Genomic DNA, 14,129 nt, shown 5'->3' on the forward strand with positions numbered 1-14,129 from the left:
TCCCGCTGTGGGTTAGCAGCGGTGAGGGAGTGTCAAACCCTTACTGACTAAAAACCGTCGTGTTTCGTCGTAGGCCTTTTATGTACCAGCGCCGCGGTAACTCGCGCTAACAATCCCGCAGCCCCGTTTCAATAATTACCTTGGATATACACTCAGCGGCACGGAATTTGGCCCAAACAAATACAAGTAGATATCAGCCCAGATAGCTGTTGTAAATTCTAATTTCATATGACATATTGTCAGTCCTTTCGTAATTGTTAATTAAAATACAGAAAAATGTCTGTCTGTTTAACTTTTGTAACACTAGAAACAGCTTCCTTTATTGGAACACAAAGCAGAAAGTTAAGTTTAAATTCAGATAGAAATTGCTGAAGTACTAAGCACGTTCCAAAAAAAATTTATGTTTATGATCGTTATTTGTTTCTCTTTTTTTCACAATTTGATCTGAAAATTACCCTTACTGCAGCTCAAGTTGCTCAAGTAGTGTTGCTAAGACGTCAAGGGCGGAAGCAGTGGAAGATGGTTGAAACTTTAAGTGCGCCGCGTACAAGTTAAAGATATGCATAGAAAATGTATGACCAGACTGGCCTTTACACAAGAAGACCAGAAAGTGGGGTGTAAGGTGTTCGTCGGCGCACGACGACCGATTTATCGTACGTGCAATAATGAAAAATCGGTTTCTCACTGCGTTAGAGATACGCCAGGCTTTGCAAACAGCAAGAGAAGTCAATGTCCGTAAGCGCACAATAAGAAGAAGGATGGAGGAACGGGATCTGCGTGCTCGAAGACCAACTCGAGGCCCGGAACTTCTCCCGCACTATCGCATAGCCAGACTTAGGTTTGCAAGAAAACATGCAAATTAGACGCATGACCAATGGAGTAAAATTTTATGGACCGATGAATGCAGAGTCGTCTTAATAGCTCCAGACGGCCGTAAATGTGAATGGAGAAAGCGCGGAGAACGGCTTCTTCCCACTACTACCAAGCAAACAGTCGGTTTTCATGGTGGGTCCGTTTTGGTTTGGCGAGGCATAAGTTCAGAATCCCGTACTGAATTATTGGTTGTCGAAAATCGTCTGACAATAGTGCTGTATATTGAAGAAATCCTTCAAAATCATGTTTTACCCTGTCAGGGATTCATAGGAAGTGAATATTTTCGTATAATGCAGGACAATGCTCGACCTCACGCAGCTCTTTGTGTAACCGATTACTTGTTCGAGGTCGGTATTCAAAAATTGGACTGGCCTGCAAGAAACCCAGCCATGAATCCTGTATAACATGTCTGGAACATGCTTAAAAGACAGGTCCAAGCAAGTCGTAACCCACCACGGACTCTTAGTGAACTGAAAATCGTGCTGGTAGCTGCCTGAGAGGAGATCTCTCAGGTGGAGATAAGAAACATCATCCAGAGCATGCCAGATCGTATGCAGGTAGTCTTCAGATCAAGAGGAAGAAACACCCATTATTAAAATTCGATAACTTTCTGTTTTGTTAAAAATACTGAATTTAAAACGTTTATGGTGATTATTGCGGTAAAGGACTCTGTTTTCTAACTCAATGAAACTTAATCAAAATCCTCACAATTCTGTTGTTTGTTAGTCATTTTCTTTTGGAAAATGAGTAAATTAAACAATTTTAAAATAAAAATTCAGATTTTCCATTTAAATAATGGTTATAGGGCTCAAATGTGCTTGGGCCAGATTCCGTGCCGCTGAGTGTATGTTCTTTGTTTATTTGTAGTTATTATATTATACTTATATTGCTTCAGAAACAAGACACAATGAGATGCGAAGTGTGTTTGCAGTCACTGAATCCAGGATCCGGTTATGAAGAACATGTTTCTAGGCACTTTACAAGGTAAAAACAATTTTATATTTGTCACCGTAAGATTACAAACATCGTTAGATTACAATCTATCTCGAGAGATTGTAAACTGTCGAATTATTGTGAACCGTAACATCTGATTGCAATTTAACGCATTATTTTTCGCTATATTATAATCTATCGATGAGAAATTGTCAACTGTCCGAAAGCTCTCCCTGATTGGTCAGTCTTTTTGTAAGATCGACCAATCACGACCAGCCGTTCTGTTCCCATGGAGTTGTTTGTTGGTTTATCGTTCAAACTGCTTTTCTTTGGTTAATCACAGATAAATTTTACATCCTCAACACTTTTATATAACTAATTCTAAAGATATAAGTTATTTTCAACAGGAAATCAATTTATAATCACGAAAACACAGTTGTTTACACAATCGACAACAAACGAAATAAACAAACAAAATGGCGAATGCCGGAGCGGCATCAGCGCGCAAGATGCATTCCGTTCTACGCCAGTTGACAATTTGACCGCTTTACATTGATAGATTATAATATAGCGAAAAATAATACCTTAAATTGCAATCAGATGTTACGGTTCACAATAATTCGACAGTTTACAATCTCTCGAGATAGATTGTAATCTAACGATGTTTGTAATCTTACGGTGACATATTCATTATCTGCGTAGCCTTTTCACAAATATTTTGAGTTCGCATTCAGGCTAATAGAGCTGTGTTTTAATGTGCAGCGACTGTCTATCTGACCTCCTCAACACAGTTACCCGGGCAACCCAATACCCCTTAGTAAGACTGGGTGTCAGACTTACTGGCTTCTGACTACCCGTAACGACTGTCAAGGATGTTCGATGACAGCCAGGACCATTTAACGTGTCATCCGAAACACAGTCATTGGTGTTTAAGATACACTTAGAAAGTACATACAAACTTAGAAAAGTTGCATTGGTACTTGAGCTTTTTTTTTTATTTGTGTCAACATGTATGAAACTTCGTTTTTTTTTAAAACTCTAATTTATGGAAACTTTTTTTTATTTTTAAATAGTGTATAGATTGAAATTAACGAAAATTAAGTTGGAACGCCAAAAATATAGCTAGAATAATACATAAATATCTGAATACATAATGGAAAAAGCTATGTGATCACTTCCAGAATGTGACTCTATTGAGTATGATATTAACAAAAAACTACTCAAAATATTATTAATATTTTCATTACTAATTAAAGAAAGCAATCTTGTCAAAAGGAAAAAACACAAAACACGACAATTCTTTGAACGTTTTATAACAAAAATCAAACTTCAATTTCAATTATGTGACTTTTGATGCATATCGGATATTAATTTTTAAAATATTAAGCTATAATAAAATATATTTCTGCAGTGATCCATAGTTATGAATCAAAATTAAATTCCTGTCCATCGAGCGAAAACAGAACAAAACAGCATTTTATAACGAATTTTAAATATTTTTTTGTTTAAAATAAAAAACAGGGACAGTCACACCACTGAACGCCTGAAAAGGATAAAGCTTCATCTACAATTACATGGACGCTATTATTATAATTATGTAATATTCCAGATCAACATTTAATAATAATCAAGAAATACTATATCTTTTTAATAATGGAACAAATAATAACAAAAAAATATTGTACCTCGTTTACATAAAGATTGTAAACATGAATAAAATAAAATTGATCCCCACAGAAAACTATTATTCTGAATTTCTGAAACAACATCACTGTTTCCATGTAAACTTAACTTTATAGGATCAGTCATGTTGTGACTTTGAGCTCAGCCCGTATGTGACCATAGATTTGGTCACAAAACGGAAGTCACATGTTCACACTTGCCGATTAAAAAAAAAATATAAAAAAATATTTGTGGTTCTTTTCCATTTGATTTCATTTTAAACAGTAACTTAAAGAAATGGCGGTTTCTAGAAATAAACAGCAATCCTAATATTTGGTTACGCTGTAGTAAAATTCAAACACATATCTGAACATAAATTCTGTTCTTGTACGGGGCCAGTAACAAAACGTCTACGTTCCTCAAAGTCCTTTTGACTTTAATAGTAAAGTAAAGTAAAACGCAGTAGTATGTTTAAGTAGTGCCTGTTTCAAAGTATTAGGACCCAAAAATTGTGGCTTAAAGTACTATAAAATGGGGTCACAATACTGAATGTTCAGGGTGGATCAAAATTTCATCATCGTAATTTTATACGTTTTTTTATGCAAATAAGCGAGAATATTACAAATGAATTGATGAATATTATTAAATGATGACATTTAGAAACTAAACCCCTTAAAAAAAGTATATCGTCCGTAGAAAAATCGCTAAATATTTTTGATCCAATCATACAAATTCAGCTGGGGACAAGCAAAAAAAGCCTACTCCTGTTTATTTAAATGCTGTTAAAACAAAATAATGAATAATTAGAACAGAAACTAATATAATAAATTAAAATTAAATGTATTTTCTTTGGTCCAGTATCTTTAAAAACTCAAATAGTTAATGGGTTTAAGAATGAAAGTAGGTCAAATCCGGGGGACAAGCAAAAAACGCACTTTACACAAATAAAAAAAAAGCTCACTTGCCTGACCTGGAATCGAACCCGCGCCCTCATATTTGAGAGGTTGGCTCTTTACCCACTAGGCCACCACGACTTTTTTAAATTCCCGGCCACACCCATTAATTTAACTTGCCTTCTTGCTGGGGAGTTTGTTCCACCATTTCTTCTTAGGTTGAGGAGGTCAGATAGGCAGTCGCTCCTTGTGGCACACTGGTACACAGCTACATCCGGTTAGACTGGAAGCCGACCCCAACATAGTTGGGAAAAAAGCTCGAACGATGAGATTTCAGTGAAATTAAATTATATATTGTTTTATTTACAGATTTGATTGTCTCGTATGTAATCGGCGATTTTCTTCGTTCGAAGTTGCTTTGTCTCACTATAAGACTAAACATTGTAAATCAGTATTTTTCAAGTGTAAACACTGCCCTTATATCAGTCGGTAAGTCAAATATAATTATTATCATTTATAGAATACGTTAATACACTGGTTAACATATGTCGATTAGCACTAATACGCAAAAAAAAAATGTTTTTTTTTTTTTTCAAACAAATTAAATAGAATAAAAATGTGCGAGAATTAGAACACCATATAAGAGTCAGTCATTACAAACAACGGAAATTTTCCCTTGAAAACTGACAGCTGTCAACTGGTCAAAACATTCGATACTCCTAACTTTATCTCTGCTTTACACATGATGTTGTAAATTATAAAAACGAAAAATGACTGAAGTGATTTTCGACCATTTTTTTAATGATTTTATTTTGTATCTTTTTTTCAGAGTCAAAGACAATTTGAGACATCATTTCAGAAGCCATAGAGTAGGAAAAATAACGTAAGTATAATAAATAGTACCTAGTCTTTACAACAGCGGTTTCACTCGCGTCTCGTGGGAACTACTCCGCGCACCTAGATAAACAGTAGTCAGTAGTCTTCTTCGAAAAATAGGCTATCTGACACTGGAAATAGTTCCTAAGATCATCGTTTGGCTGCGGGATTGTTCGCGCGAGTTACCGCGGCCCTGGTACATAAAAGGCCTACGACGGAACACGGCGGTTTTTAGTCAGTAAGAGTCTGACACTCCCTCACCGCTGCTAACCCACAGCGGGAGAGGGCATTTGATGATTTTTGACGTCGTTAAAAAATAAAAAAAGATCATCGTTTTCAAACAAACGAACCCTTCAGCTATATAATATTAAATGTAGTTTACTTAAAATATGCTATTTTTAACGAAAAAATATTTTTTACTTTATCATCATCTGCCGAGCCTTTTTCCAACTATGTTGGGGTCGGCTTCCAGTCTAACCAGATGTAGCTGAGTACCAGTGTGCCACACGGAGCGACTGCCTATCTGATCTCCTCAACCCAGTTACCCAGACAACCCAATACCCCTTGGTAGGACTGGTTGTCAGACTTACTGGCTTCCCCAGCGGGGCCCAGCAGGGCCAAGGCCTGCCGCGGCCCTGGTACATAAGAGGCCTACGACGGAACACGACGGTTTTTAGTCAGTAAGAGTCTGACACTCCCTCACCGCTGCTAAACCACAGCGGGAGGGGTCATTTGATGATTTTTGACGCCGGAAAAAAAAAAGACTTACTGGCTTCTGACTACCCGTAACGACTGCCAATGATGTTCAATGACAGCCGGGACCTACAGTTTATCGTGCTTTCAGAAACAAAGTCAATATATTTATTTTCTTTTTTTTACAGATCTATGAAAAGTTGATAAATGATAAAGAATCTATATGAAGGATTTTAACAAGATATTATACTTAGTCATAATTATGTACCTATTAAGTATTAAAAATAAATGTTTTATAAAACTTATTAATCTGTGTTTTATTTATTTAAAATTACAACAACATTGAAAATCTTTATAATTCAAGCTGCATCATCAGATCAGTTCGACAGTACCATATTATTGTATTGTCATTAGAACTACATACAGCTGTCAATTTTCATGACGCTACAATCCTAAGAAGATGGTAGATTATATGTATGATGCACGGATCACAATCATTATGATGCAGGCATCATAATCATTACGATGCAAGCATCACAATCATGGCTCGCGAATCATCGGATGTGCTTTTATGAACTGATTTATAGCAAAACTTGAATTAAAACAACTGTTATTTGCAATCTTTCCTTAATCTACATTTCGAGCGACTCATAGACGAGCCGGCATCCCGGTGGCTTCATGATTGTCATGTAAGTAGGCTAACTGTGATCACGTATTCACTTCAAATGATGACTTATTCACTTCGTGATGCATCATATAGCTCCAATACAGTTTGTTGAATCTGAGATTCTCAATCCTACTCCATAGGCATAACCCGGATTCACACACACCAGTTGGTTGGCGTTCCATGATTGTGCTGCGATGATCGGAATACTTTCCCCGTTTTTTTGAAACTTCACTCCTGATTCGGAGCCAACATTCCATAGCCAATCCAGCAGACACTCCCCATGGACGCAATATATGTATATGATTGTGTTATATGGTCTCATAATACGACTTAGTTTGTTGAATCATTGAAGTTAATTCTACGCTCCATGCAGATCCACATAACATGTTTGTACACGTGCCATCATCAATTTATTTGTATTATTAAAAATAAAATTCCGATGCAATTTATATATATGCGGTTCACAGTCTAACCGCAAAGTCACCAATCGGATCCACAGCAAATGATTCGCGACACGCGATTCATGTTTGTAATGCGAGTGCTTTATATTAGCTAATATGGATAAACGGTGTTGTTCGTGTTATAAAAATATCTCAATGTAGGTAGAGAAAAAGATTGAAAGTTCAATGCAACGGACACAAGGATTTAATTCGCACTCGTCGATGCGGCGCGCATCTATTGCTACGTCACACTAGGCACACCTCTTTATCGCGACGCGGATGACGCGGCGAGCGCGGCACGCGCCGGCCATGACTATGTGAGCGCACGAGTGCATAGCATCGGTGATTAGAGTACGGGGATCATTATAAAGATTGTTATACATTTTAAGTTGTTTTTAATAACATTAAACTCAAAATCATATTGCACACCATATGATTCGCGAATTAAATCTACGCTCCAAAGGCAATCCTAGCAGATCCACCACAACCAAATGATTCGAGTGCATTGATTGTCATGCGTGCATCGTGACGTCACACTAGACACAACTCGCTACGCGGCGCGGATGACTCGGCGAGCGCGGCGCGTGCCGGCCATACGTATGTGAGCGCACGTTAGACATTCAGGGGATTCATACCGATTCCCGCCAATTGATTCGCGAGCCATGATACTGACAAAAGAGTTTTCACATCATTACATTTCACAGTTAGTAGCCGACCTTGAGTGTGTTACAAGCATCATATGCATCCGATCCCATATTATGTTGAAACTGTGATCCTGACTACACGCGATCTTACACCGATCCACAACAATATAACAAATAAATAAATAAACAATACCGATTTTCCCTAGCGATCTCGCGACTCCATTCGTGAACCTTATACCATTCGTGTTAACCATTCGCGAATCGTGAACCTTATAGTGATCCTAAATCGACGCTCCAAAGGTAATCCTAGCAGATCCACAACCAAATGATTCGAGTGCATAGATTGTCACGCGTGAATCGTGACGTCACACTAGACACAACTCGCAACGCGGCGCGGATGACTCGGCGAGCGCGGCTCGTGCCGGCGATACGTATGTGAGCCCACGATGTACAATATGAACCGCGCGGGATGCCGGCTCGTCTATGGATCGCTCGAAGTCTAGATTGAGGAAAGATTGCAATTTCAAGTAGTAGTAGTCAGTATCGGAATTATATGTTATGATGCACGCATCATAATCATTAAGATTAATCTTAATGATTAATCATTAAGATTAAATCATTATGATGCAAGCATCACAAATCATAGCTCGCGAATATTTGGTATGCCTTTATTAAGTGCTTTTGAGCATAAGTTGAGTTAAAAACAACTGTTATAATGTATTGTAATTATAAACGATTACGGCAATATAGTATTGCAGTTATGCCGACTGCGATTTATATAAGGGAGAAATAAAACTATGGATTCCATTCGCAGTTACATATGCACTCTTGTCGAGACTGTATGTCGGCTAGCGCGTAGGATGTTTGTGCGTTATACAGCCGCAGACACGAGCGCGTATCATCTCATAGAAGACTACCGCTCGCTCTACCCGAACTATGTGAGGCGGTCAGACAGGCAACTGAGAGTCTATACCGAATACCGAAGCCGAAGCGACGTCCAACTCTATTGGAACTGAGTTACAGAGCCTGACACTAGACAAATGATCATACAATGCCACCCACACCGTGATCCATATGCGCTCGCACTGACTAAAGCAATAATGATTTAATAGTACGACAAAAAAAAACATATGCAACACAGGTTGATTTTGGATTACAATCCAAATCAACAAATAGTTACATGTTTTTTTATTGCTTTTTTTTAACGCGATTCAACTTTTCATCACTTTTTCAATACCTAAATTATTTGCGTGTAGTCAATATATGTCAATCGGTTAGGTCTTGGTGTATTCAACAACGCTACAATCGCAAGCTCGAATGATGACAATAATCTGTAGCTCAGTTCCAATACAGTTGGTCGTCGATTTGTCTTCGGTATAGTGTCGCTGTCAGGTGTATCGGCAGTGAGCAGACGCTCAGTTGCCTGTCTGACTGTCTCACATAGTTCGGGTAGAGCGAGCGGTAGTCTTCTATGAGATACGCGCTCGTGTCTGCGGCTGTATAACGCGCAAACATCCTACGCGCTAGCCGACATACAGTCTCGACAAGAGTGCATATGTAACTGCGAACGGAATCCATTATTTTATTTCTCCCTTATATAAAACGCAGTCGGCATAACTAATATAAATAATAATAATAATATTTTTATTTAAATTACATTACAGCATGAATTACATTGAGTCTTAAATATAAGCTTATATCCGAGTCTTACGTGCCTGAACTAGGATATCTTGTGTTTCAGGCGAGAAGAGCTAAAATAATTTAAAATTAACAAATAAACAAACTGCAATACTATATTTCCTTAATCGCTTATAATTACAATACATAAAATAATAAGAGTTGTTTTTACTCAAATTATGCTTGAAATCATTTTGCACAGCAGATGATTCGCGAGCCATGATTGTGCTGCGTACATGATTTCAGTTTATCGAAACTACATTATTTCCTTAATCTACACTCCAAGCGGTCCATACATGAGTCGTCATCCCGCGATTCATGATTGTCATGGTCTGGATCGCTTGAAGGGAACGCAGATTGGATCGTTATAGCATGCACGCATCACAAGCATAGGCGAATCATCGTATGAATCCCGTGGATGTCTTTCGACGGCACGCGCCGCGCTCGCCGAGTCATCCGCGCCGCGTAGCGAGTTGTGTCTAGTGTGACGCCACAATTCACGCATGACAATCAATGCACTCGAATCATTTAGTTGTGGATTTGCTAGGATTGCCTTTGGAGCGTAGATCTGGGATCATTATAAGATCCACGAATCACAACCATGATTCGCGAATCATCTGGTGTGCAAGATGATTTTGAGTTTAATGTTATTAAAACAACTTCGCCATCAAACGTAAAAGCTTGGCGAGTTTACACTTAAGAAACACACCTATGTAATTATTAAAATTTCAATAAATTAAAAACAAAAAACTTATAAATTAAAACTTTATGTTGATCCCCGTACTTTAGACACCGATGCCATGCACTCGTGCGCTTACATAGTCATGGCCGGCACGCGCCGCGCTCTCCGCGTCATCCGCGTCGCGATAACGAGGTGTGTCTTACTAATGTGACATCACGATAGATGCCGAATAAAAGAGTGCGAGTTTAAATATTGATTGATTAATATATCATCTTTTTTAAACTGCTATTATTTTATTACATGAACTCCATTTATCCATATTTGAGTTATATGTTATACGAATCACAATCATGGAGTCGCGAGATCGCTCGGGAAATCGGTATTGTTGTGGATCGGCGCGGCGTACAATCGCGTGTTGAGTGTAGTCAAGATCACGGTTTCAACAAATGGAATCGGAGTCATATGACGCACGTAACACAAGGTCGGCTACAAACTAAGGGGAAACTAACTCTTTTGAACGGATCATGGCTCGCGAATCATTTAGAGGGGATTTTCTTGATTAAAAAATATAATTATGCGGATTTAACAAACTGCATCTTTCAGAGCTATATGTGACACGAATCACTATCATGGAAGCTTGAGTCGTCTGGCCTAAAATCGCAGTTTAAACATACTAGATCATGGCTCGCGAATCATTGGGTGTGCCTTCATGAACTGATTTCGAGCATAATATGAGTAAAAACAACTCTTATAATGTATTGATTTAAATATAAAATTATGCTCGAAACCAGTTCATGAAGGCACACCCAATGATTCGCGAGCCATGATTGTGATGTGTGCATCATAATGATTAATCTTAATGATAATGATGCGTGCATCATACGTATAATTCCGATACTGTCTACTACTACTTGAAACTGCAATCTTTAACGATTTCTATGATGATCATCAGTTATGAACCAATCCAGTATGTTTAAACTGCGATTTTTGTACATAGCGATCCATATAGCCGACTTATGCAAGAGACGATTCAAGGCCAGACAACTCAAGCTTCCATGATTGTGATTCGTGTCACATATAACTCTGAACGATGCAGTTTGTTGAATCCGCGATTCTCAATCCTACTCCTCAGGCATAACGCGGATCGTAATGTGAATATACCCCGATTCATTGAAATTGCATTCACTCCTGAGCCTAAACTCCGATGCACTCAGATGAAATACTCATATATCGATTTTTTTGTTCAATCATTGAGTCCAAATCTATGATGATGCTCCATATGCAATTAAAATAGAAACTGCGACCCTGCCTATACTCACCGCGATTCAAGGCCGATCCACAACAATACCGATTCCCCAGCGATCCCGCGACTCCATGATTGTGATATAATATCATATGACTCGAATATGGATACATGGTGTTCATGTAATAAAGCAATCGTTAAGTATAGATAAAAAGATTTAATTATCATGGCAAAGGAGTCAAGGTCTTAATTTGCACTCGTCGATGCGGCATCTATTTATTGTGACTTCAGGCTGGATACAACTTGTTATCGCGGCGCGGATGACGCGGCGAGCGCGGCACGCGCCAGCGATACCTATGAGAGCGCACGAGTATCTATTAAAGTAACAAAGTTGTTCTTAATAACATTATACTCAGAGTCACACACTTGCACACCAGATGATTCGCGAATCATGGTCGTGATGGGTACATCATATAACGATCCTAACTAAATCTACGCTCCACTGGCAATCCTAGCAGATCCACAACCAAATGATTCGCGAGTCATGATCCTGTCAAAAGTTTCCCTTCGTTAGTAGCCCACCATGAGTGTGTTACGTTCATCATATGACTTCGATACAATTTGTACAACAAACTGCGATCCTACCTACACTCACCGCAGTTCAAGTTCGATCCACAATAATACCGATTCCCTAGCGATCTCGCGACTCCATGATTGTGTTTCGCATATCATATGACTCAAATATGGATAAATGGAGTTCATGTACTTAATAAAATAATAGCAGTTTAAAATAGATGATAAAATTATCAATCAATATTAAAACTCGCACTCTTTTATTCGGCATCTATCGTGAATAATCGTGATGTCACATTAGTAAGACACACCTCGTTATCGCGACGCGGATGACGCGGAGAGCGCGGCGCGTGCCGGCCATGACTTTGTAAGCGCACGAGTGCATGGCATCGGTGACTAGAGTAGGAACGGGGATCAACATAAAGATTGTTTTAAGTTTTTTGTTTTTAATTTATTGAAATTTTAATAATTATATAGGTGTATTTCTTAAGTCTAAACTCGCCAAACTTTTACGTTTGATGGCGAAGTTGTTTTAATAACATTAAACTCAAAATCATCTTGCACACCAGATGATTCGCGAATCATGGTTGTGATGCGTGCATCATGTAACGATCCTAACTAAATCTACGCTCCAAAGGCAATCCTAGCAAATCCACAACCAAATGATTCGAGTGCATTGATTGTCATGCGTGCATCGTGACGTCACACTAGACACAACTCGCTACGCGGCGCGGGTGACTCGGCGAGCGCGGCGCGTGCCGGCGATAGACATTCAGGGGATTCATACGATGATTCGCCTATGCTTGTGATGCGTGCAACCTGTAACGATCCAATCTTCGTTCCCTTCAAGCGATCCAGAGCATGATCCAATCATGAACCGCGGGATGACGACTCATGTATGGACCGCTTGGACTGTAGATTAAGGAAAGAATGGAGTTTCTATAAACTGAAATTATGTTCGCAGCACAATCATGGTTCGTGAATCATCTGCTGTGCAGAATGATTTCAAGCATAATTTGAGTACAAACAACTCTTATAATGTATTGTAATTATAAGCGATTAAGGACATATAGTATAACAGTTATGCCGACTGCGATTTATATAAGGAAGAAATAAAACTATGGATTCCATTCGCAGTTACATATGCACTCTTGTCGAGACTATGTGTCGGCTAGCGCGTAGGATGTTTGTGCGTTATACAGCCGCAGACACGAGCGCGTATTTCATAGAAGACTACCGCTCGCTCTACTCGAACTATGTGAGACGGTCAGACAGGCAACTGAGCGTCTGCTCACTGCCGATACAACTGACAGCGACACTATACCGAAGACAAAGCGACGACCAACTGTATTGGAATTGGAACTGAGTTACAGATTATTGTCATCATTCGAGCTTGCGATTGTAGCGTTGCTGAATACACCAAGACCTAACCGATTGACATATTGACTACATGCAGGTAAAAAAAAAACATATGTAACACTTTGTTGATTTGGATTGTAATCCAAAATCAACTTGTGTTACATATGTTTTTTTTGTCGTACTATTATATCATTATTCCTGTGTGGGTGGCATTGTATGATCATTTGTCTAGTGGCAGGCTTTGTAACTCAGTTCCAATAGAGTTGGACGTTGCTGTGTCTTCGGTATTCGTTATAGACGCTCAGTTGCCTGTCTGACCGTCTCACATAGTTCGGGTAGAGCGAGCGGTAGTCTTCTATGAAATACGCGCTCGTGTCTGCGGCTGTATAACGCGCAAACATCCTACGCGCTAGCCGACACATAGTCTCGACAAGACTGCATGTGTAACTGCGAATGGAATCCATAGTTTTATTTCTCCCTTATATAAAACGCAGTCGGCATAACTGCAATACTATAGTTCCAGTATCGCTTGTAAAAACAATACATTATAAGAGTTGTTTATTCTCAAATTATGCTCGAAATCAGTTCATGAAGGCACACCCGACGATTCGCGAGCCATGATTGTGATGCGTGCATCATAATGATTAAGATATAAGTCCGATACAGTTTATTGAACAATCTTTCCTTAATCTACACTTCGAGCGACTCATAGACGAGCCGGCATCCCGGTGGCTTCATATGATTGTCATGTAAGCTAACTGTGATCACGAATTCACCTCAAATCGAAATGCATCATATAGCTCCTGAACGATACAGTTTGTTGAATCTGAGATTCTCAATCCTACACGATAGGCATAACCCGGATTCACACACACCAGTTGATTGGCGTTCCATGATTGTGCTGCGAGGATCGT

General features: G+C 38.9%; 1 protein-coding gene across 1 annotated transcript in view; it reads left to right on the top strand.

Moving 5' to 3' along the window:
* Positions 1-6,204, top strand: part of LOC110383147 (uncharacterized) — a 95,784-nt gene extending 89,580 nt beyond the window's left edge. The window contains exons 7-10 of the mRNA XM_064043399.1: positions 1,769-1,857; positions 4,731-4,850; positions 5,191-5,244; positions 6,119-6,204. Coding sequence (XP_063899469.1) covers positions 1,769-1,857; positions 4,731-4,850; positions 5,191-5,244; positions 6,119-6,134 — 279 coding nt within the window. The 3' untranslated portion in view covers positions 6,135-6,204. The remainder of the gene's footprint in view (positions 1-1,768; positions 1,858-4,730; positions 4,851-5,190; positions 5,245-6,118) is intronic.
* Positions 6,205-14,129: the final 7,925 nt, after the last annotated feature.

This window comes from Helicoverpa armigera, chromosome 31 (genome assembly GCF_030705265.1).
Source record: "Helicoverpa armigera isolate CAAS_96S chromosome 31, ASM3070526v1, whole genome shotgun sequence".
In the NCBI taxonomy this organism is placed as follows: Eukaryota; Metazoa; Arthropoda; class Insecta; order Lepidoptera; family Noctuidae; genus Helicoverpa; species Helicoverpa armigera.